The sequence below is a fragment of the Symsagittifera roscoffensis genome, chromosome 3, assembly GCF_963678635.1.
Source record: "Symsagittifera roscoffensis chromosome 3, txSymRosc1.1, whole genome shotgun sequence".
In the NCBI taxonomy this organism is placed as follows: Eukaryota; Metazoa; Xenacoelomorpha; order Acoela; family Convolutidae; genus Symsagittifera; species Symsagittifera roscoffensis.
In genome coordinates, this window is record NC_087064.1 from 27,964,798 (window position 1) to 27,989,275 (window position 24,478).

The 24,478-nt window shown below is 35.3% G+C and overlaps 3 protein-coding genes and 2 non-coding genes across 7 annotated transcripts in view; all 5 read left to right on the top strand.

Moving 5' to 3' along the window:
* Positions 1–13,779, top strand: part of LOC134842386 (uncharacterized) — a 15,387-nt gene extending 1,608 nt beyond the window's left edge. The window contains exons 2-5 of the mRNA XM_063858695.1: positions 9,064–9,255; positions 10,048–10,389; positions 12,644–12,747; positions 13,002–13,779. Of these exons, the coding sequence (XP_063714765.1) occupies positions 9,115–9,255; positions 10,048–10,389; positions 12,644–12,747; positions 13,002–13,707 (1,293 nt within the window). The 5' untranslated portion in view covers positions 9,064–9,114 and the 3' untranslated portion in view covers positions 13,708–13,779. The remainder of the gene's footprint in view (positions 1–9,063; positions 9,256–10,047; positions 10,390–12,643; positions 12,748–13,001) is intronic.
* Positions 1–24,478, top strand: part of LOC134841198 (intersectin-1-like) — a 333,033-nt gene that overhangs the window by 136,314 nt on the left and 172,241 nt on the right. The window lies entirely within an intron of this gene.
* Positions 10,942–11,055, top strand: LOC134843015 (U5 spliceosomal RNA). The gene has a single exon (XR_010162590.1). It is a non-coding gene; the product is annotated as a U5 spliceosomal RNA (small nuclear RNA).
* LOC134841647 (uncharacterized) lies at positions 15,658–18,694 on the top strand. The gene is made up of 3 exons (XM_063857680.1): positions 15,658–15,816; positions 17,631–17,734; positions 17,989–18,694. Exons 1-3 carry the CDS (start codon positions 15,658–15,660, stop codon positions 18,692–18,694), a joined length of 969 nt encoding a protein of 322 aa, XP_063713750.1.
* On the top strand, positions 16,370–16,483 carry LOC134843016 (U5 spliceosomal RNA). Its single transcript, XR_010162591.1, has one exon. It is a non-coding gene; the product is annotated as a U5 spliceosomal RNA (small nuclear RNA).

Here is a 24,478-nt window from a genome sequence, read left to right on the forward strand (position 1 = left end):
CCCTTTCCTTAACCCTTAGCTTCTCTTAGCCTGAAACTGAAAATAGATGTTATAGTTTAAATTTAGGACTTCTACGGAAGCTAAAAGTTATTAAAACTACAGTCCAGGAGTGTATCTCCAGACCCTTCCAATTTCTTCAATTTTCCTGAAAAGACGCCTTCTTCACGATCAGGAAGGGTTGCTGCCTTCACCTTCAGCCTTCCTGAATCGCTCAATTCTTTCGGTAACGATTGTACCAGCACAATCGTTACAACTCGGAAGGCTTCATGTTTTCTCGATAGTTGTTCCTCTCGTTATTGTCGCAATTTGTCTCGCTCTACGTGGTTGTTTTTTATGGTAGCGAAAATCAAGGTTCTGTTTTTCGCCGTTTTTCAGTTCTCGCAAAAATAAAAAATGTCTTTCTTTTTGAACGAAACTTTAAAAATAAGGATGTCAACTAAAAGTGACCCTTCCCAATCAGTTTTTTTCGTCAAATTACACCGTTAATCATCCAAACTGTTCTTTCGTACAATCAAACTACTTCAGATAAAATTCGTTCTGACGAACCATTTTCTGGCGGCATTCCGGTCGAATAGCACATTCGTCAATTTCCACAAAATGAAAAATCGCTCAGACTTATGCTTGTTGATGTCATTTTCATCCTGAAAATCATCAACGAGGAGAAATTAGAACGTTAGCGAGCGTCGGAATCCAGCAAATCGGAAAATAAAACAAAAAATGTTCAAGATTGATGAAAAGAAAAAGAAACGAAATTATTTCGTTTCTTTTAAATGTTTTTTTTTGGGTTTAATTTTAAGTTGGGTTTTATTTCAAACTTGAGTAAAACTTATAGCAAAATTTCAAAATTGGACAGCCGATAAACAATAAAAGTAATTTTGCAGATTGATAAAGCATAAAAAGACAAAACAGCAAAAAAAATTGCTCTGAGCGTTCGCGAACATCTCAATATAATGCTCTGATAAAATTACAGCTTTAATTTTGGTTTCTAATTTCCCACTCAATTCCCGGAGTTGTTTTTGTATTCCTGGTGACGAAAAAATACGTTCAATTTTTCGAACAAAAAACTGGTGCTTCGTGTATTTTTCAGTCAATTTTAAATTTTCAGAAATCACTCTCGACGATGAATTTTATATTCAGTCAAAAATTAATTCATACCTTGAGCTCAAAAGTAGGAAAATATTACTGCGATTTTTTTTTTCGTTATGCTATGAAGAGTGTTGTTACTCAAAAAGAAGAATGCGAAAACAATTGTCTCTTGTATGTCAAATTAATACTGCTCAGAGATCTGTCCGAGATAAATTAGGACCACCAAAAGTAGATAGCAATTAACAGATAAACTAATGAGCAGAACGGACATTAAATTAATAGACTGTCATTTTCCATGTACCAAGCAACTTTGAAAACATGCTTCGCTTTCAAACCAAAAAATTCAAGCAGCTTCATATATCTAAAGCCTTCTTTAGAATCAACTAAATTCGAACATTTTTTAAACAAAACTCTTTTGTTTTTCCCATTTTCAATGAATAATTCGAAGTCACGCTGAGTTTGTTTCCGTAAAAAAAAAAAAATTGGTCGCAAGCGATAATTTGAAACAATTTTAAAAGCGACAATTCGAACCCAGCATCATTTCGTAGCAAGCGAATATTCACAAAAATTTGCGCATTTTTTTGAAATAAACTTTAAATCGAATTGAGTTTACAGTAGTTGAAAACATGAAGGTTATTTTTCCGACTTTACTAACGAAATTAACGGAATAATTGTGCTCTTGGTGGTTTTTGTTTGCTTCAGACAAATTTCGACTTTTTAACCAGCCTTCTTTGATGGATTTTTTTTATATCATTCGAAATATATTGTTGTCTGGAGCTTAAATTTGAAAAGATATTTCATCTCTGATTTTTATCGTAAATTTATGGGGGTTCAAAGATTATCATTTTGGCAAATGTGAGACAATCAATGCGCGATATGTGTTGCGCTCTTTACGCGTATGCGGAGATTTAAACCGTCTTAAAAATCGTTCCAACTTAGTTGAAAAAAGCTTATTGGCCATAATTGATTTGTTACTAGACGCAACGTTTATCACTTTGTACTTTATTTGGCGTGTGGGGAGATAATTTCCCCCCAAAAAATCTCAAATTTCTTTTTGTTTCACTACATTTAATTTTTTCATGTTATTACTGCTCTATAGACTTTAAAAGGCAGTCTCGGAACATTCAGGGCTTCGCCCTGATACAACCCGTCTTGTTGGTTTTCAAACACTTTTGCTTCGATGCGCTTGTTTCAATTATATCTAGCACAATTTTCCACTTACTGATACCAATATGCTTTTAAACTTCATGAAGCATAAAAAAGTAAGAAGATTTTTTTTTATACAAATGTGCAAACTTAAGCTTTGAAAAATTGAATTGTTCCGAAACGCCAAATTAGTGGTTTGACTGACAGGCGTGCAATTCTGCAATTTGTTGACCGGCTTCCGTATTGAAAAGGCAAACATTTTTGAGCTAGCTGTTAATTTTTCCAGACAATTTTAACTCAAACAAGACTGCTGGTATTTAAGGGAGAAACTCTGAATCTTCTGAGTGCTTTCAAATGCTAATTAAAATATTTTTGAAGGAGAAAATAATAAAATAGTCGAACTTAAACAAAAGTATTTTTTTTTTCATCTTGCCACACGCTTTAAAAAGTGTAAAACGACTCTTTTCGAGAAAAAAGACAAAAAAATGTTCCCAAAATTAATTCGAAAAGATTAAATCCGCCGTTTACTGGTGCTATAAGTACGCAATCTATCGCGCGTTAATTATCCGTAACAGACCAAACCAGCCATTTTCAAACCCTCATAATTTTATGACAAAATAGTCACCGTTGATTTTTTTATGTAAATAATTGAGCTCCGTCTAGAAAAGTTTTTCCGTCCAGCAGGGTTAAATTTTTCTTTAAAACCAGTAAAACTCTACAAACATTGAAGATATTGTCGCTTTGAGTTCGCCATTGAGGTCTGACTGAGCAATTTATTTCATATTTTGGGCTTTATATACCCAAGCAACTCTAGTGTATGAAACGTAAATAGAAAACTTACTCAAATTCAGACAAATCTACAGGTTCAAGCAAGTGACCAGGAAAAAACATGACATTTAAGGCTTCTCATTTCTCTTGGAGGACTTTCACGTTTAAAACTTTAAATTTTCGATAATATAGTAAACAAGACTGCTCGTATCAGTGCGAAGCCCTGAATGTTCCGACTGCCCTTTAAGGTTTATGGAGCAGTCATAACATAAGGAAAATAAATGTAATAGAAAAAAATGAAAATTTTTTTTTTCTAAAATTTGAAATTTTTTACGAAAATCATCCCCCCACACACCATATAAAGTACAAAAGGATAGATTTTGCGCCTTGTAACAAATCAATTATGGCAAATATGCTTCTTTCAACCAATTTGGAACGATTTCTAAGACGGATTAACTCTCCGCTTACGCGTTAGTAGCGCGAAATAGATCGCGCGTTAATTGTCCCAAATTGGGCAATATGGCAACCTTTAAACCCCGTAACTTTACGAAAAATGATCACAGGTAAAATATCTTTTCAAATTTGAGCTCAGGACAACAATACATTTCGAATGATATAAAAAATTATGTCAAAAATGGCTACTTAAAAAGTCGAAATTTGTCTGAAGAAAAAAAACCACCCCGAGCACAAATATTCCGTTACTTTCGTATCGAAAGTCGGAACAATAAGCTGGTTGTTCGTTTTCCAAGAAAACATTGATTATATGCATTTGGGTGTTTTTTTTTCAGACCAATTCCTGCACTTGAAATAATTCTCTTTATTATGTATAAAGAATCTTTATAATCCACAGATTTATCGACTTTTTGAATTCAATTATTAAAAGATGTCCTACCTGTGACATTTTGGTAAATTTTGGGGAATTTGAATCAGTCAATTTCGTGAGTTCTGGACTAATTTCGGCCTGCTTTATTTAGCGTGCATACATTTTTATGGACACTAAGAGCGTCAACGCTAGTATTTAAAATAAAATTTTAACCAAAATTATTTTAAACAGAACTGAGGCATGTTAAATGGTAAATTGGTTTCCACCCACCTTTTAGCATTAACTTTTTTATATTCGCAGTTGGGAGCGTTCAAACATTATAGCAAGTCGGAATTTGCTTCACCAAAACATGGTTTTGCCCTGTTATACGAGCAGTCGTCCTTGTTTATTGAATATCTGAATATCTCGCTCGAGATAGTTTTTTCTCGAGACTAATTTTGACTTTTTAACTAATCAGACAAAAATTTACGACCTGGATTTATTATTAGCTATCAACGTTCGGAACTCAAAAAGTAGAAAAAAACTATCTTCGCTCTTTTTTGTCAAGTAATCGGAGTTTGATAGTTGATAATCTGGCACTTTTGGGCTGGTTAATGAGCAATATACTTCGTCCTATCAAAGTTTACTGGTCGAATTAAATCATTTCAGTTTATTTTTAGTGTTCCCAGAAGCAAAAGTTTCGACTTTGTACTATTCATTACGTATGAGAGAGAGTAAAACTCTCCTTGACTCAAGTACCTTTTTTTAGCTTTTTTTCGCAATTTTTTCATGCTACATTTTTTAATCGACGTTAAGAAGCAGTTGGAACATTGAGGGTTTTAACCTGATACGAGCAATCTTGTTGTTATGACTTTCGAAGAAAACGGAGCATTTATGTTTTTTATTATTCAGTCAATTTTCGCCGATCGAAATCATAATTTTCAACAAAAATTTTTATACCCCATTGAAGATATTGACTTCCTGAGTTCAAATGTAAAAAGACATTTCACCTCCGATTGATTTTGGTAAAATTCTGGGGGTTTGAAAATTGCCAAATTTGTCATGTTCTCGACTAAATTATGTGCGCTTGAAGAATTTGTTTATATTGCTGAGAGCGTAACGCGAATTATTTATGCGTGGCGAGTTATCCCGCACAACAAAATCGTTCCAAATTGAATTGAGGCTAGCTAATTGGTCGGTTACATAGCAGTATTTAGACAACCGCGTATTCAGACACGTCAGTATTTAGACAAATACTGTTTTAACCAATAAGAATCGAGAAAAGGAAGAAATTAATAAATAATTATTAATTATTTTATATTATTTATGTCTTATCTCGATTCTGATTGGTTCATACAGCATTTGTCTAAATACTGACGAGCATGAATACGCGGCTGCCTAAATACAGACCGCACTCCTAATTGGTCGTATTAATTTTGTTCATCTCAAAATTTCACACTTTGATATTGTCCAAAATTTATAGGTTTTCAACATTTTCCCCCCAGAAACTATTTTATATAGAATAAGGGACAGCCGGAACAATCAGGGCTTTGCCCTGATATACGAGCAGTCTTGCTATCTTTATAAATAATTTGAACCCATGTCATTTTTTCAAAAAAAAACAGGCACAGCGACGTGTTGCGCTTCAGCGAATGATTTTTTTTGTTTAAACGCAATCATGATAGCATTTTTCGAGCGTTTTGTGAATTGAGGAGGACATTTTTTCCTGGGCCTTTTTGATCTTTCTAAGTGAATAGATTCTCTGTTAAATTTCTGAAATATAAATTCAAATTGATTTAAATTCAGGTTTTAGGCAATACAACTTGCATTAATTTTATACATGGCGTTGTTTTGAAGGTCAATAAATTCGTTTTTGGCAAACACTAGATTTGAAATTTGTAGATTTAGTATTCGCTGACAATTTTTAGATTTCAAACTTAAAATTATGGTAGCATTTTTTTTTAAATAGGTGATAATTAATCTAAGTTAGGCATAGTGAAGCCTTTGCATTTTATAAATTCAAGCGTTGCTCAAATAAAGATACTATCTGGTTGAATTTCACAAACGGCTGCTGTTAGCTTCTTGCACGAAAAATTATTTATGCAACATTTTTTTGCAAGGCTGTAAGGGTATTACATATATAGGGGCCACTTAACTAAAAATAATTTGCGCCAAATTTCTATTTTCTTGAGAGCGTGCCGTAATCTGTTAATAAATCAGGTTTAAAAAATATCTTTCGGAATTGAGTTGAGGCGCACTAATTGATCCTTTTACTGCATCAACGCAAAACTTATCATTTTCTGTTTGATACTAAAAATAACAAATTTTTATTTTTCTGAAAATTTGATCAAAATTTTACTGCCATAAATACGATCAGAAATTTTGAAAGACAGTCGCAATATTCGGACTGTCGCCCTGATACAGTTTGGTTTGAATTGCTTAGACATGTTTTTCACGGGGGTTGAGAAATTAGACGATAAGCAAATTAGACGGAGGTACTTAAAAGGAAATTAGACGGTTTTGCAAAACTGCAATTGTGAGAAAATGGACAAAAGTGAGAGAAATTAACTTTGTTTGCACACAAATTGCGTTAGAAAAATAAAATTGTTTGTAGACAACAGTTCAATTTCGGTGGCCAAAAACTTTACAAGTCAATCATGCATAATTTATTCAATTCAAAACTCTCCTGTAATATTCAGATTTGACATTTTAGGTTCATTTAAACTAATTGTTTTGATAGGAATTGACATTTTATGTTCTTTTTGTATTTGTGAAACTTGACTCTTAAGAAAAATTTTTGTTGGCCCTTTCCCTTTCGTTTAAAATGCCAGATCTGTAAAAAATAAATTCCGTCAAATTTCGTTTTTGTAGCATCCGTCTAATTTGCTTATCGTCTAATTTCCTAGGCCCCGTTTTTCACTAGTGGTGGCTGCTTCATTTATCGTAGATATGTCTGATTAGGAGTGCCACATTTTTTCGGCTACCCTGGATGTTCCGAGTGCTGCTGAGTTTATCTGAAGTATTTTTTCGATGTAAAATTGATAACTTTTAGAAAATAAAAATTTCATTTTTTGCAAAATCTTTAAAACTTTTTCTTTCTGATCTAGCAGCGTGGTATTGGAGATCAATCAACTTGCCTAAATCTGATTCACAATGATTTCTGATAGACGGATTTTTAGTATGGGACCAGGGATCTAGGACAATAAGCCGACGGGACTTCAAGCCAAAGGAACTTAGGGAGAAGTTCAAACTTTTCAAGTGCATGAAAAACATTACTAAAATGAGTAAAACTGGGAATACCATAACTTTGTCTGTAAAGTAGATGTTTAGTAATGAAACCTACTCAAATTTTTTGAGTCGTTAAATCAATCAGTTTTGAAATTGCTTTAATTATAAACAGGAAATACCTTATGCATATTGTTTTGTTTAACAATCTTAACTTTTCTTGGTCTTAAAATTATGAAAGACCTGACGGTAGCATGAAATATAAAAATTTTTCATTTTACGTAACTTAAATCACTCGCTTTTGGGATTTTTTTTGTTTCATTTTTGGCCTGACGTCTCTATATTTACGCCATTCGGCCTGAAGTCCGTCGGTTTGACATACGGCACTCATTGTCGCTTACGCTACGCTTTAATAAAAGCTTTAATAGCGTAATAGCGGGAGATGCTACGGTTGGGGTGCCGGACATCAAGCCGACGGGACTTCAAGCCGAATTGTAAAATCAGGGACTTCAAGCCGAATAATTCCTTATAAAGTCGTGAAATATGATTAATTTGAAAACTTTTTTGAAGAATTTCTGAATTTCATTATCTTTCTTCACTAGTTATTGGCGTTTGCATATAATTTAAGCCTCCAAATGATGTTCCGGAAAGTTGAAAAGTAAAACATGGTTGAAGGCATTTTTCATGTTTATAATTTATGCATTTCAAAAACCGGCTGATGTTATTAACGGATGCGAATCACAAGTGGTGCATTGTCATGAATAACGCTTACTATGGACTAAACTTGCCAAAATTTTAGAAAAGCAACATTTTGCAGATGATAAAATAGCGTTTTGGGGTGCTTGTAAAGTTTTAATTTCGGCTTAAAGTCCCTTCGGCTTGAAGTCCCGTCGGCTTGTTGTCCTAGACCCCTACGGTTGATCCAAAAACTTTATTTCATTTTCTATCAAGCTAACGTTTTTTCATTTGTAATTGATAAAATTTCGAAACAAAATTTTGACAGACTGAATGCGATAGTTATGAAAATTCATCAAGCTTAAAAGGTCAAATATAAGCTTCTCAATATATGGATTGGTGGGAAAAGTAGCAAACAAAGAGGAGCCAAAAGTTCGAAAAGACGTTTAAGAAACAGCCAACCAATTAATAAAATGGCACCAATCCACAAGATGATGACAAAAGTTGTCAGAATCCTCAAACTGCGGCAAAGTAACAGTATGATTTGTTAAAACCCAGGAAGACAGAGAAAAGGGAAAAACCCATCAATAAACACGTATTTGAGAATCTTAGAGAGAAACGACGAAAAAAGTAAGCTCGACTGCTCAATGTAGATAAATATTTTTTATCGGGAGAAATGTTACAATCTTTCAATTAGGTCAACCGACAAACAAACAATAACAATCGTTTGAAAACAAAGAAGGTTAACCATCGGTCAATTATGAAAAGTCACTCGACCCCACAAAAAGAGAAGATTTTGATAATTAGATGACAGTGTGAGAGATTTTGCATTCGCTTCTTCGGTTTCTCTCAAATTTACCCGCGCTTTTTGAAGTTGTCGATTTATTGGCGCCTAAGTGTCTGGAATTCCCAATTTGCAAAACCACTCTAATTTGTTTTCGCTTCATTAATTCTCGACCAATCAGAGACTAGCATTTCATTTCGTTTTAGAAAAATACTATTTTATTTATTATCCAATTTTTAAAAACTCACAGAAGTTGAAGTCAAAAAGTTTTTAAAATTTAATTTATTGAACGTTTGATTCCTAAACTTCCAATCGAAAAGTTTGAAACCACTAACTCTCGTTTTTCATATTTTGCCAGTTAACTTTGCTAATCAAACCTTTAAAAAATATTTAAATTAAGCAATTTAATCTAAATTAATTAATTCTATTCTAAACTCAATACTATTTCAAAATCACAATCAAATCAACAGTTTTTACAAGTTAATTGTCACCAATTTGACCGTACCTCTGCAATTAAAACCCAGGTAAATGTGAAAAATACTAATAATCATACATATTCGTTGTTATGTTTTGATAGAAAAAGGTTAAGCAATTTATTTCTGTCAAGGGTTCTCTGCAAGTTCCAAAAATGGCGCGATATTTCAATGTCGATCGAAGCAACACCTGCATGGAAAGGTTTCTCGAGTTCCCTTCTGGAAAAATGGTCAGTCCGCCTAAACTGCCCACAGCTCAGCTTCAACGTAACAGAACTGCCTCTGCAATGGTAGCGGTAAATATTGTTTTTGTAACTTTATTTCATTTAAGTTTTGATGTTTAACAAACCACAGCCGAATGCTCTGATAGTAGAAAAAAATTGTGCTCGATATGGCAAACCCTGATTCTCGCGGGGTTCATAGGTTCCAAAATAAAAAATCAGTCCCATAGGTTCCAAAATAAAAAAGCAGTCGCATAAGTTCCAAATCTTTTCAATTGGTCAAAAGACTAAATTAGCCGAGTCTCGGTTTAAGGTCGCCGGTGGGTGCGCTACGCGCGCGTCGCCGCTTTGCGGCGATAACCGGCTCTAAATTTCGTATAGAGTCCTAACCTTTGGTGGCAAGCTCGCAACACGTTGGCGCCTATTCTGCAGCTTGAGTTTATGCTGGTTGAACAGTAAACAATTAATCCATAAATTCGTTGGCTCAAATTTCAACCAATCAGAATTCAAGAAGATAAATTTTGGAACTTATGCGACTGATTTTTTATTATGGAACCTATGAATATTGGATTGGAACCTATGGGAATTCACCCCCTCTTTCATACTTGCTTGTTCCTGGGACCCAGCTATCACACTTTTACCACCCACGTAGTGGAGCAAGCGGTCGCTTTTATCCAATGCTTCTATCCGATAATTTACTTGTTTTTTTTTGGTATTTTTTTCATTATAGTCCGCTATCCGGGAGCAAAGTTTCGGCTATCCGAATGTTTGGTTTCGTGACACCACGCCGTACCCACATAGGTGCTCGTGCTCAGATAGCCCAAAAAAGTATAAATTGTCAGGTTAAAAACATATTCGTTTCTTCAGCTGCCCAGTATCTTAGACCAGCAGTCGCAGCCCACGTTGACTCGAGATGAAGACATGAACACAAAACAGTTCAGCACCATTCAAAACCCTACTGGACGACCTCATGTGACCCCCGAGATTCTTCCGACGAGACCCCCTTTCCTCCCTCGGGGACGGGGAGAAAGTTTGAGTGTTTGGGGGCGCATGAACGAGAGAGCGGGAATGCGGGGGGACTGGAAAGTGGATGTGAGTGGAAGGGACAGTCGCAGCCCCCCTCCCCCTCAGAAGACGATGAACCCTTGGGGCTATGAAGAGACCAAGGATGATTTGAGACAGTCTATTTGGGCCGGTAGAACACCGAATGTAAGATCATTCTTTTACTTTGAAAATTGTGCTTTGTAAATGGTATATTTTTTGAAGTTTTCACTGAGAAGATTCAAGCTCTCATGGTGAATTTCTTACCATCTCAAGAGCAAGAAGGGAAAAAGAGGCTTTTGTATACTACTATCACGTCAAAAAATATATAGAATAGTTGCCTTTACTTTACTTTATACTTGCTATTGTATGTCATTTTGTTGCTATAAATGCGTGAAACAACGAAATAATCCGAGATAGATTTGACTTGTCTGAGCTGAGCTTAGAGCGCATATTCACTTTATTTAGAGCTAAATTTGCGTTGTAAAATGCGTCTATAGTCTCTCATCCAGTATAATTTATTCTTTTCATAGGCCGAGTATTGAATCTATTGTGCTGAAGTGGTTAAAAGAGTCCCCTATGTCTTATTTATTGAAGGAACTTTGCAGTTTTTTTTTGTGTGAAATAGACTGAATTTACAATTGAATTTAGCAAAGACATTTGTTTGAAAATGACTTCTGTGTACTTATAAAATGAGGCTCTAATCTTATTCGAATTATCATCTCTGGTCTCTTCGCAAATCGAGAAAAACTTTCGCCTTTTACTAAAGTTTTCCGTGCGGAGGGACAAATTGAGAATTTTATCTTTTTCCAAACCTGCTCTTCGGGGCAGGATCCCAAATCTGAATATTAACTTCTAAGTGCCTAGAAAAATCATGTTTCCATGGAATTCGTGCGTAGTTTGGTCAGTCTAACTAATGGCTGTCAGCATTTATGCTGCCTGCGTGAATAACTGATTAATGCACGATAGCAACAAACAACTCATTTCATGCCTCGGATCTCGAATTCGGCCTTATTTCATTTTCTTTCATTTGTTGAGGTGGTGAATTCCCATAGGTTCCAATATTCATAGGTTCCAAAATAAAAAATCAGTCGCATAAGTTCCAAAATTTATCTTCTCGAATTCTGATTGGTTGAATTTTGAGCCAACGAATTTATGGATTGATTGTTTACTGTTCAACCAGCATAAACTCAAGCTGCAGAATACTGACCGCCGCAGTCGCGCCAACGTGTTGCGAGCTTGCCACCAAAGGGTAGGACCCTATACGAAATTTAGAGCCGGTTATCGCCGCCAAGCGGCGACGCGCACGTAGAGCGCCCACCGGCGACCTTAAACCGAGACTCGGCTTATTTAGTCTTTTGGCCAATTGAAACTATTTGGAACTTATGCGACTGCTATTTTGTTTTGGAACCTATGGGACTGATTTTTCATTTTGGAACCTATGAATACGCACCGTTGAGGTACATGGTTGTAATCTGGAACTTGAAATTTTCTTTCGCGGGAAACCAGGGTTTGAAGTATTCAAATTGAATATATTCTGTCTAATTAACTCTGAGACTGACTTTTTGGATACAGATTGAAAACTTTGTCTTTGGCTCAATAAGTCCATAGATGACGCTTTCTTTCGAGTGCTCTCTCTATTTGGCATACACTTACAATTGGGAGGTAGAAATCAAATATAAAGTCTCCTTATTAATGTGTTTTGTTGTCGAACAATTCTTTTAATTATAGTTGGAGATCTTGATTCTTAAGTGTTTCCCTTTGATCATTTCGATGAGAATTTTTTGCATCACTTTGTTTTATCTAGATAATCTCGCATTAATTACTACTATAAGGTTCAAATGTTCATTTGAAAAACAAAGATCAAATAGGGTGCGGTATTGGTTTAAGAATGATAGTCGGGTACCGAATAATGGTGGGGCGAGGGGGGAGTGCTATCTTGCATGCTATGTTACCATTTTACTGCATCCAATTCAGGGTCTAAATGTTGCGAGGAAGCTCGGAGTATGGATTTGATTGTCCGAAAATCCTGGTTTCCCCGACAGATATCCGCCTTGTTCCATTGTTCTCATACCTGGTTTAGTATTCATGTGATATAAAATTCACGGGCAAAAAATATCTCGTTACAAGTATGATAGCTGGGTCCCAGGAAAAAGCAAGTATGAAAAATGGGTCGCGCAATTTTTGAAAAATTTTGAAAACAAGTAAATAAATGCGAACCACAATTTTGCAGCTTTTACGTTTAAACATTTTTCTTTAGGGACCAATCTAAGTTTAAGGGGCCCAGCTATCATACTTGTACCAATGTCTCAGATAAATTAACATTCAAGTTCCCAGTAATTAGGAGGCTGCCTGTCGTTAACAAACGGACGGCGTCTGACATATAAATACCAATGTTACTGATAACAAACTTTTGTTTCAGAATGCGAACTCGTTTGCGGATATGTTGGCCCATTCACCCGACAACGGACGAAATGTGCATCCGCCGACGCCCATTGCTAGACCGCCTGCCAGCCGCCAAATAAGGTACACGAGAAACATACCGTGCAATCTGCTATATTAGTTTTCATTACATTCATAGTCAATTTTTGAGGACACTTATCTATCTAAAAAATTTTCTTTACCCTGTTCTAGTATGCGTATTCGCCATGGTCGCACGCAATCATTTTAATTGAAAAAAGAGCCAACAAGAATAATATTTTATCTACGACTAAGTTTTCAAAGTTTCGGATTGAAAACGAAAAAATGGATCTCTTTATAATGTAGTCTGCATGTTGCAGCCCTTCGCTGAGTGTCGATGACGAGTTCTTGTCTCTCGGATCGTTCGAAGCATCTGGCTACTACTCGAACCAATCGAGTCTCTTCGATTTCAAACAATTTACGCAGGGGTTGCAACTCAGCGTCAAAACCGGCTCCGACATCTTCGCTCGTGAACAATCTTCCTCCTCATCGGCCGAGAATTCTGACGAGAACTTCAGTGAGAGATACTTCTCGCCTTTTACCGACTACTTCTCGGGAATTTCGAATTCCCCTGACAGCTCGCTTCCCGTGGAGCCACCCGCAGCTCAATTTGGACTGGACCTCGGCAGCAATCCGAGTACTTGCAGCCGAGAAGCTACAAATGCTGAGAGTTTGAGATGGTCGGAAGATTCGGACGAAGGTCGACAAAGCCAGCTTTCGACAAATACAGGCGAGTATATCGTGAACCACAAAAAGTTCAAGACTAAATTGTGTCGAAGCGTAACTTCTGGGATCATTTGTGGCTACGAGGATCGATGTCAGTTTGCGCATAGCATTGCGGAGCTTCGACCCTCCAAGTATCCGATAAATTATAAGTCCATAAATTGCCGACAATTTCACACCACTGGGAAATGTCTTCACGCTGGGAGGTGCACTTTCATTCACAACTTGAACGAGATTGAACAACAGATGATTCTGGAATTCAAGCAGCTGAAAGGATTCGACGAGTTTCTCATGAACCTGTGATTATTATATGAAAGTTGTTAACCAAATGCCTTAACAAAAAACTGAAACCATAGTTGAACTATGACCATTTAAACTGCCTTTACAAAACATTTCAATCATTTTTGATATACTTTGTTTTTTCTCATATCTAAGCAGCCTCATTTTATTTCTCTTTTGATATTTTCGTTTTCAACGTCTTGTGATTGTCGCGAACCGCAATTCCAAATTGCGAAATGCAATTTCTTTTTGTATTTATGCCCTGATAAATTTATTGTCATATTTTTGCTTCCTAATTTGTAATAACGTTTTATAATTAAATATTCGAAAAAAGTTTTATGCTATGTTAGTCGAATGTGTTGTACTGTCTCACGAAAAAAAGTAATTATACAAGTAGAGCGTAGTATTACGAACTAGGAAGATGCTCGTTTATTTGGCGCATTTTGAAGCATTATATTTTGTTCACTTTTGCTGCATATCATTATGATTGGTATCTGATTTAGTGGTGGATAGTTCATGTTTGATGAAAACATGGGATTTGCTTTTTTGAGGTATGGAAATTTTTTGCACCTCGCAAAATTTTTGACTAGAGGTCCAGCTAAAACTGGAGGTACCTGTTTGATACTTTTTGACTTTATGGTACTGATGCGAGATGAAATGGGTAATTTCAAAAATAATTTAGTGATTTGTTTGGAGTTTCCCTGGAGACAATAGTTTTTGTACAAACTTTAAGGCATAGCATCTTATGCACGGAGGCTTTCCTCAACTTATTGCATCGATTGAACGCTTGATATCAGATTGAACTGTTTTCAAGAAGAGTCAAAAAGTTTCAAAACATGGACAAGAAACAAAACAATAACCTTTCCGAGGATCATAACTTTTCTCGATACAAAAAGTGAGCTAAGGCGCTAAAACAAGAGAGCTTCCCACAACCCGTGTTTTTGATTGAAATCAAGACCTCAGTTTTGGGAGGGTAGTTTCCGAGCAAAATCAAAAAGTTCTATAAAACGGTCAAAAAATCTAAACTTTGACTTCTCCGAAGACCATTTTTTGTTTTAAATTAATTTGTCGTAACCGCTGAATCGTAGGGACAATGAAAACCAAAATCTCAAACTTGGGAGTGTATTGTTTGAAAAACTTTTTGAAAAAACGGTGAAAAAGTCAATAATTTGACTTTTCTGAGAGCTTAAAATTTTTTTTGTAGAAAATTGGGCGTAGGCACTTGTCTAGAGGAGCTTATCACAACCTTTTCTACCCAATGGACCCAAAATATCAGTTATAGAAGAGTTGTTTATGAAAAAATGTTTTAAAAAATTTAGGTCAAAAAATTTCGAAGGCTGTAAGAAATGGGTAAAAAACCTTATTAGTAGGGATTTGAATTGATTGGAGTATTGAATTTTTGTCTTCAGATAGGAGCAATTTTTATATTTTTTACTAGTTAACGAAAATTACTCAACAAAAACGCGCTTTTTTGAATCGGATTTGACTGGATTAAAAGCGTGAAACTTATACACATATTTTAACAGCGGTTTCAGAAAATGTGACTTCTAGTGAAAAAAAACAAATTCCCTTATAAAATTAGTACTTCAAAAATTATTTGAAAAAAATTTCGAAATTGGGTTCGGCCATATGCTGAGCGTTGTGTTTTCAAACATTGTGAACCAACTTATTCCAAACAACGAACTTATTGGTTTCGTGACACCACGCCGTACCCACATAGGTGCTCATGCTCAGATAGCCCAAAAAAGTATAAATTGTCAAGTTAAAAACATATTCGTTTCTTCAGCTGCCCAGTATCTTAGACCAGCAGTCGCAGCCCACGTTGACTCGAGATGAAGACATGAACACAAAACAGTTCAGCACCATTCAAAACCCTACTGGACGACCTCATGTGACCCCCGAGATGAGATTCTTCCGACGAGACCCCCTTTCCTCCCTCGGGGACGGTGAGAAAGTTTGAGTGTTTGGGGGCGCATGAACGAGAGAGCGGGAATGCAAGGGGACTGGAAAGTGGATGTGAGTGGAAGGGACAGTCGCAGCCGCCCTCCCCCTCAGAAGACGATGAACCCTTGGGGCTATGAAGAGACCAAGGATGATTTGAGACAGTCTATTTGGGCCGGTAGAACACCGAATGTAAGATCATTCTTTTACTTTGAAAATTGTGCTTTGTAAATGGTATATTTTTTGAAGTTTTCACTGAGAAGATTCAAGCTCTCATGGTGAATTTCTTACCATCTCAAGAGCAAGAAGGGAAAAAGAGGCTTTTGTATACTACTATCACGTCAAAAAATATATAGAATAGTTGCCTTTACTTTACTTTATACTTGCTATTGTATGTCATTTTGTTGCTATAAATGCGTGAAACAACGAAATAATCCGAGATAGATTTGACTTGTCTGAGCTGAGCTTAGAGCGCATATTCACTTTATTTAGAGCTAAATTTGCGTCGTAAAATGCGTCTATAGTCTCTCATCCAGTATAATTTATTCTTTTCATAGGCCGAGTATTGAATCTATTGTGCTGAAGTGGTTAAAAGAGGCCCCTATGTCTTATTTATTGAAGGAACTTTGCAGTTTTTTTTTTGTGTGAAATAGACTGAATTTACAATTGAATTTAGCAAAGACATTTGTTTGAAAATGACTTCTGTGTACTTATAAAATGAGGCTCAAATCTTATTAGAATTATCATCTCTGGTCTCTTCGCAAATCGAGAAAAACTTTCGCCTTTTACTAAAGTTTTCCGTGCGGAGGGACAAATTGAGAATTTTCTCTTTTTCCAAACCTGCTCTTCGGGGCAGGATCCCAAATCTGAATATTAACTTCTAAGTGCCTAGAAAAATCATGTTTCCATGGAATTCGTGCGTAGTTTGGTCAGTCTACCTAATGGCTGTCAGCATTTATGCTGCCTGCGTGAATAACTGATACTTTTTCATCTCGAATTCGGCCTTATTTCATTTTCTTTCATTTGTTGAGGTACATGGTTGTAATCTGGAACTTGAAATTTTCCTTCGCGGGAAACCAGGGTTTGAAGTATTCAAATTGAACATATTCTATCTAATTAACTCTGAGACTGACTTTTTGGATACAGATCGAAAACTTTTTCTATGGCTCAATAAGTCCATAGATGACGCTTTCTTTCGAGTGCTCTCTCTATTTGGCATACACTTACAATTGGGAGGTAGAAATCAAATATAAAGTCTCCTTATTAATGTGTTTTGTTGTCGAACAATTCTTTTTATTGTAGTTGGAGATCTTGATTCTTAAGTGTTTCCCTTTGATCATTTCGATGAGAATTTTTTGCATCACTTTGTTTTATCTAGATATTCTCGCATTAATTACTACTATAAGGTTCAAATGTTCATTTGAAAAACAAAGATCAAATAGGGTGCGGTACACCGCATGCGGTATTGGTTTAAGAATGATAGTAGGGTACCGAATAATGGTGGGGCGAGGGGGGAGTGCTATCTTGCATGCTATGTTACCATTTTACTGCATCCAATTCAGGGTCTAAATGTTGCGAGGAAGCTCGGAGTATCGATTTGATTGTCCGAAAATCCTGGTTTACCGACAGCTATCCGACTTGTTCCAATGTTCTCATATCTGGTTTAGTATTGATGTGATATAAAATTCACGGGCAAAAAATATCTCGTTACAAGTATGATAGCTGGGTCCCAGGAAAAAGCAAGTATGAAAAATGGGTCGCGCAATTTTTGAAAAATTTTGCAAACAAGTAAATAAATGCGAACCACAATTTTGCAGCTTTTACGTTTAAACACTTTTCTTTAGGGACCAATCTAAGTTTAAGGGGCCCAGCTATCATACTTGTACCAATGTCTCAGATAAATTAACATTCAAGTTCCCAGTAATTAGGAGGCTGCCTGTCGTTAACAAACGGACGGCGTCTGAAATATAAATACCAATGTTACTGATAACAAACTTTTGTTTCAGAATGCGAACTCGTTTGCGGATATGTTGGCCCATTCACCCGACAACGGACGAAATTTGCATCCGCCGACGCCCATTGCTAGACCGCCTGCCAGCCGCCAAATAAGGTACACGAGAAACATACCGTGCAATCTGCTATATTAGTTTTCATTACATTCATAGTCAATTTTTGAGGACACTTATCTATCTAAAAAATGTTCTTTACCCTGTTCTAGTATGCGTATTCGCCATGGTCGCACGCAATCATTTTAATTGAAAAAAGAGCCAACAAGAATAATATTTTATCTACGACTAAGTTTTCAAAGTTTCGGATTGAAAACGAAAAAATGGATCTCTTTATAATGTAGTCTGCATGTTGCAGCCCTTCGCTGAGTGTCGATGACGAGTTCTTGTCTCTCGGATCGTTCGAAGCATCTGGCTACTACTCGAACCAATCGAGTCTCTTCGATTTCAAACAATTTACGCAGGGGTTGCAACTCAGCGTCAAAACCGGCTCCGACATCTTCGCTCGTGAACAATCTTCCTCCTCATCGGCCGAGAATTCTGACGAGAACTTCAGTGAGAGATACTTCTCGCCTTTTACCGACTACTTCTCGGAAATTTCGAATTCCCCTGACAGCTCGCTTCCCGTGGAGCCACCCGCAGCTCAATTTGGACTGGACCTCGGCAGCAATCCGAGTACTTGCAGCCGAGAAGCTACAAATGCTGAGAGTTTGAGATGGTCGGAAGATTCGGACGAAGGTCGACAAAGCCAGCTTTCGACAAATACAGGCGAGTATATCGTGAACCACAAAAAGTTCAAGACTAAATTGTGTCGAAGCGTAACTTCTGGGATCATTTGTGGCTACGAGGATCGATGTCAGTTTGCGCATAGCATTGCGGAGCTTCGACCCTCCAAGTATCCGATAAATTATAAGTCCATAAATTGCCGACAATTTCACACCACTGGGAAATGTCTTCACGCTGGGAGGTGCACTTTCATTCACAACTTGAACGAGATTGAACAACAGATGATTCTGGAATTCAAGCAGCTGAAAGGATTCGACGAGTTTCTCATGAACCTGTGATTATTATATGAAAGTTGTTAACCAAATGCCTTAACAAAAAACTGAAACCATAGTTGAACTATGACCATTTAAACTGCCTTTACAAAACATTTCAATCATTTTTGATATACTTTGTTTTTTCTCATATCTAAGCAGCCTCATTTTATTTCTCTTTTGATATTTTCGTTTTCAACGTCTTGTGATTGTCGCGAACCGCAATTCCAAATTGCGAAATGCAATTTCTTTTTGTATTTATGCCCTGATAAATTTATTGTCATATTTTTGCTTCCTAATTTGTAATAACGTTTTATAATTAAATATTCGAAAAAAGTTTTATGCTATGTTAGTCGAATGTGTTGTACTGTCTCACGAAAAAAAGTAATTATACAAGTAGAGCGTAGTATTACGAACTAGGAAGATGCTCGTTTATTTGGCGCATTTTGAAGCATTATATTTTGTTCACTTTTGCTGCATATCATTATGATTGGTATCTGATTTAGTGGTGGATAGTTCATGTTTGATGAAAACATGGGATTTGCTTTTTTGAGGTATGGAAATTTTTTGCACTTCGCAAAATTTTTGACTAGAGGTCCAGCTAAAACTGGAGGTACCTGTTTGATACTTTTTGACTTTATGGTACTGATGCGAGATGAAATGGGTAATTTCAAAAATAATTTAGTGATTTGTTTGGAGTTTCCCTGGAGACAATAGTTTTTGTACAAACTTTAAGGCATAGCATCTTATGCACGGAGGCTTTCCTCAACTTATTGCATCGATTGAACGCTTGATATCAGATTGAACTGTTTTCAAGAAGAGTCAAAAAGTTTCAAAACATGGACAAGAAACAAAACAATAACCTTTCCGAGGATCATAACTTTTCTCGATACAAAAAGTGAGCTAAGGCGCTAAAACAAGAGAGCTTCCCACAACCCGTGTTTTTGATTGAAATCAAGACCTCAGTTTTGGGAGGGTAGTTTCCGAGCAAAATCAAAAAGTTCTATAAAACGGTCAAAAAATCTAAACTTTGACTTCTCCGAAGACCATTTTTTGTTTTAAATTAATTTGTCGTAACCGCTGAATCGTAGGGACAATGAAAACCAAAATCTCAAACTTGGGATTGTATTGTTTGAAAAACTTTTTGAAAAAACGGTGCAAAAGTCAATAATTTGACTTTTCTGAGAGCTTAAAATTTTTTTTGTAGAAAATTGGGGGTAGGCACTTGTCTAGAGGAGCTTATCACAACCTTTTCTACCCAATGGACCCAAAATATCAGTTATAGAAGAGTTGTTTATGAAAAAATGTTTTAAAAAATTTAGGTCAAAAAATTTCGAAGGCTGTAAGAAATGGGTAAAAAACCTTATTAGTAGGGATTTGAATTGATTGGAGTATTGAATTTTTGTCTTCAGATAGGAGCAATTTTTATATTTTTTACTAGTTAACGAAAATTACTCAACAAAAACGCGCTTTTTTGAATCGGATTTGACTGGATTAAAAGCGTGAAACTTATACACATATTTTAACAGCGGTTTCAGAAAATGTGACTTCTAGTGAAAAAAAAACAAATTCCCTTATAAAATTAGTACTTCAAAAATTATTTGAAAAAAATTTCGAAATTGGGTTCGGCCATATGCTGAGCGTTGTGTTTTCAAACATTGTGAACCAACTTATTCCAAACAACGAACTTATTCGGTGTTGTGTTTCCAAAAAAATCCAAAAAAATTGCTTGCTGGGATATGTATCTCATGTTCTAAAGGATGACAACCACCGATTTACTTAACCAATGTTTTAATATTTGTTCGTGGATTCCACTGACAATGATAAAGTACTTGCTGTTAAATGCCATATTGCTATAGATAAGAATTCAAGCTCTAGTTCATTTTTTTTTCATATAAAAGTTTAGTACTAATCCAAATTCGGCATCCGTTCACAGTTTGCGGATTCCAGCTACATTTTGCGGAATCCACTTACAATTGCGGAATCCAGAGAAACTAGCTATGTTCGCTTGTTGCGGAATCCGCGACAAACCAAGTATGGCGATACAATTTACGTTGCAGGTATTTGTACGCGAAATCCAGAGAAAATGTGCTTGTGGTATCCACTTACATATTTCAACATGTTTAAAGATTTGTCTCTGGAATCGAGGAACATACAGACACAAAACTGTGCGCACATCCAGTTCACTCTTTGGTCTCGTAATTTTTTTGTTTTTTAAAAATATCATCACCTCACACGCTATATTTAGGACATAGTGATATATTTTGCATATAGCGAAGAATTAGTTTAAAGTATTATCAAAACTGCAAAATATTCACATATAGTTTTACCAGCATATTGTATCACCAAATAGCATGAGTCAATTCAACTTGGAACATTTTTTTTGGGACTGATTAAATTCCGCTAACGCGTTCGTAGCACGAAATTTACCGCGCGTTACAGTTCCCTTGTTGATCACATTGGCAATTTTTAAACCTACCAAACTTTACAGAATAAAAGAACCCGTGAACTATCTTTTCATCACTTTGTGCTCAAGCAACAATACCTTTTGGCCTGAATCAGAAGTTGCTAGTTATATAGTCAAAATTTGCTTTGAAAATAAGCATCACCCAAGCCAAAATATTCCGTCAGTTTCTTCAGACGAAATAATAAAAATTTTAAAACATTTAAGCAAATAGGACGAAGGGTATCAATATGCCTTCATAATATGAAAAGGATATAAACAAACTAATAGATAATAAGCAGATGAACAAGCAGTCTAGTGCAGCGATGAACTATTCATCAGCCCAAAAAAGACCCTGATGAAAAAATACCGATCTATGAAAATTAATTAACAAGTACTCGCGAAGCAGGCATATGATTATTCGCGTACAAGAACATGACTTTTTCCATAATAAAACTAAGATGCGCAGTACAGCGACTGAATAAAAAAACGGAATCAGTTTAAAACAAGTATTTTATATTCAACTATATTTTTTGAAAATAAATAATTACTAAAAAATATTAAAAACTAACCAATCATGATCCATTACTAAAACTTATGATATTTTTTAAAACTGAAACTATTTATAAATTTAACCAGAGAAGAAATAATTTAACCTAGGAAGCAGTTAGTAAAATTTTAAATGATTAATTTAAATGAAAGTCCATAATTTCTTGCTTCTCGAGGATCATTTCTTTTATTGTTTTACTTCACAATAAATGATACAAATTTTTTAAACAACTAATTTACTTGCAAAAATGGATAATCAAGAATTTTCTTGGATTGTCAACATTTCTTTCACACTGAAATAATTTTAAAATTTTAATGAAGGCTGAGTCTTGATTTAATTTTTGAATCTAATTTGATCAGTTTTGATCATTTCATCAAGGTTTTCCTTGGATCTGAATTTCTAAACTTTAAATCTTTAATTTTAAACTTTTATTCTTCAGATAACTTTGTTTTAAACTTAGATCATCAAGGCTTGGATCAATTCAAAAATTCAAGCTCACCACTTATTCTGAATTGTCCAACGATCTCAAACATCGATTTTTTCTTCAACTTTTACAAACGATTCAGGACCAAGTGAAAGTTTTCTTGAAACTCATCTTTAAAATTAAGCTAAACAGTGAAAAATTTTGGTTACTCATCTTTCACTTCAGTCCCACTTCTTAAACTGACCCCGTCCTAGAACAAATCTTAGTATGAGTAGCCTGATGAAAAATAGACTTTTTTCAACATAATCAGGATTCATAGAACAATCTCGAAAACAATTTCGCGCATATCGTGAAAAAGACACGATCATAGGAGATAGAACAGATTCTGTATGAAATCCAAAATAGTATCACGATAAGACTTTCAATATAGCAAACGGTTTTTCAAGCTCAGAAATTAAACAGTTTTAGCGAAAATTTTTTTTTAAAGAATAACTCCCTTCAGAACAGATATTACTCATTTAAATTAAAACACAATGTTTCACAATACGACAATGTATACTAACTTAAATAGAACCATCTTGAACACACAAGAAAACCTAAATAGAGCTACAAAGTTGAATCAACAACACATTCAAACACCATCACATTTAACTAATGAAGAAACTGTTAAAACACAGCTATCAACAACAGAGCAAACAACATATTACTGAATCATCCAATGATAACGACACCACAATATGAAACAATACCCCAATTTGACATAGCAATCAACAGCTTAAGCAACATTCTTTCCTAAATACTCACAAATAGGTTATCAAACATGCAGGCCAAAAACCAAGAGACGTTCTTTTAATAAACAAAAATAAACCAGTAAAAATGATTTTGCAAACAACAACTACGAGTTTTTGCGATTAAATACTTGTCAACAAATACCACGACCACTCTCAACAACAAAAACACAGTCCTAGGAACATAATTATAATCAACAACCACCTAAGAACGCCAATTAGCAACCAATGAATTTTCAAGATAAAAAAAACACCCAAGCAGACTGAAAACTATCCAATTTTTCAAAAAAAAAAACAACCGATATAACGATTACTCTTATGGAAACCAAACACATTACACTGAAGATGAAGATCAACGAAATTAATTCAAATCTAATCAACAAAAACTCAATGAAGTAACATCGATCATCGAGATGAAATGTTTTATTCGGATATCTTTGAACCCAAAATAAATCCATCAACAAATCATTCGAAACAATCAATGTTCTCTTTGAAACAAAAACTTACACAACCAAATCAAGTCGTACAGACCCAAAACACAGTGCAAAATCAAGGCGACCAACTAGAAACAAGAGGAAAAGAAATCCCATTACCACACTGCTGACAACAACACGAAAAGAATTGAAACCAATTTACAAATTTTAGAAAAAAAAACCAAAAAAGCCAAATCACTTCAAATGACAATGAATCCACACCTTATATATGGATCATCCATCACATCAAAAAAAACACTAATGCTTTCACAGGAACAGATCCCGAACACTCCCGATTTGAACGCCGTCAGATCCCGTTACAGCCAACGTAATTTTAAATATAGGACCACAACCCATAAACACCGCTCTTAATCAAATTTGGATTCACAGACGTACAGCACTAATACAAATCACACTTGATGACGCAGCGCAAGAAAAAGTTTCGTTTTTACCAATAGAAAGCCAATCAGGTTGGAAAAGTTTCACATAAAAATTATCAAAAATGTTTGACTGAGAAAGAAGTAAACAACATCAAAGCGTTTTATTAAGGAGAATTTGCAGCCTATCAAATGAAACTAAAAAACAACTAGCTGTAAGAATAGCAGCTCAGGTACGGAAAGCATATTCTCTAAAAACACATGATCAGAAAGACAGAACTTCTAATGATAACTTTAACACCACAATTAAGAAAAAGAGCAATATAGAAAAAAGCATCACATTTATCATCAATTCGCAAACCAGATATAGATTTTCCTAAAATAGTCAGCAAATTAAAACAAGCGGGTCTTCACAATGATTTTAGATGAAACAAAAAAACTTAAAATTACAATAAGCGTTAGTTTTCAAAGATCTACTTCACATATAATTAATATTCATGACTCAGATAATCAATTAGCAGAAAAATAAATTAAATACTTACTATAAATATGAGAAAAACATAAGTTTTAAAAGTAAACATTCATTTAAAAAATGTACTTATTGTCGACGATACGGACACATAATTTCTGAAAACAGGTAGAAACAAAAAGATAAGCCAGTACGACCACCGAAACATAAAGAACCAAATAAACTTTTTCACCAATACACGAAAAAAAGTTATCAAAACTAACCAAAGAAAATTTTTCAAAGTAACA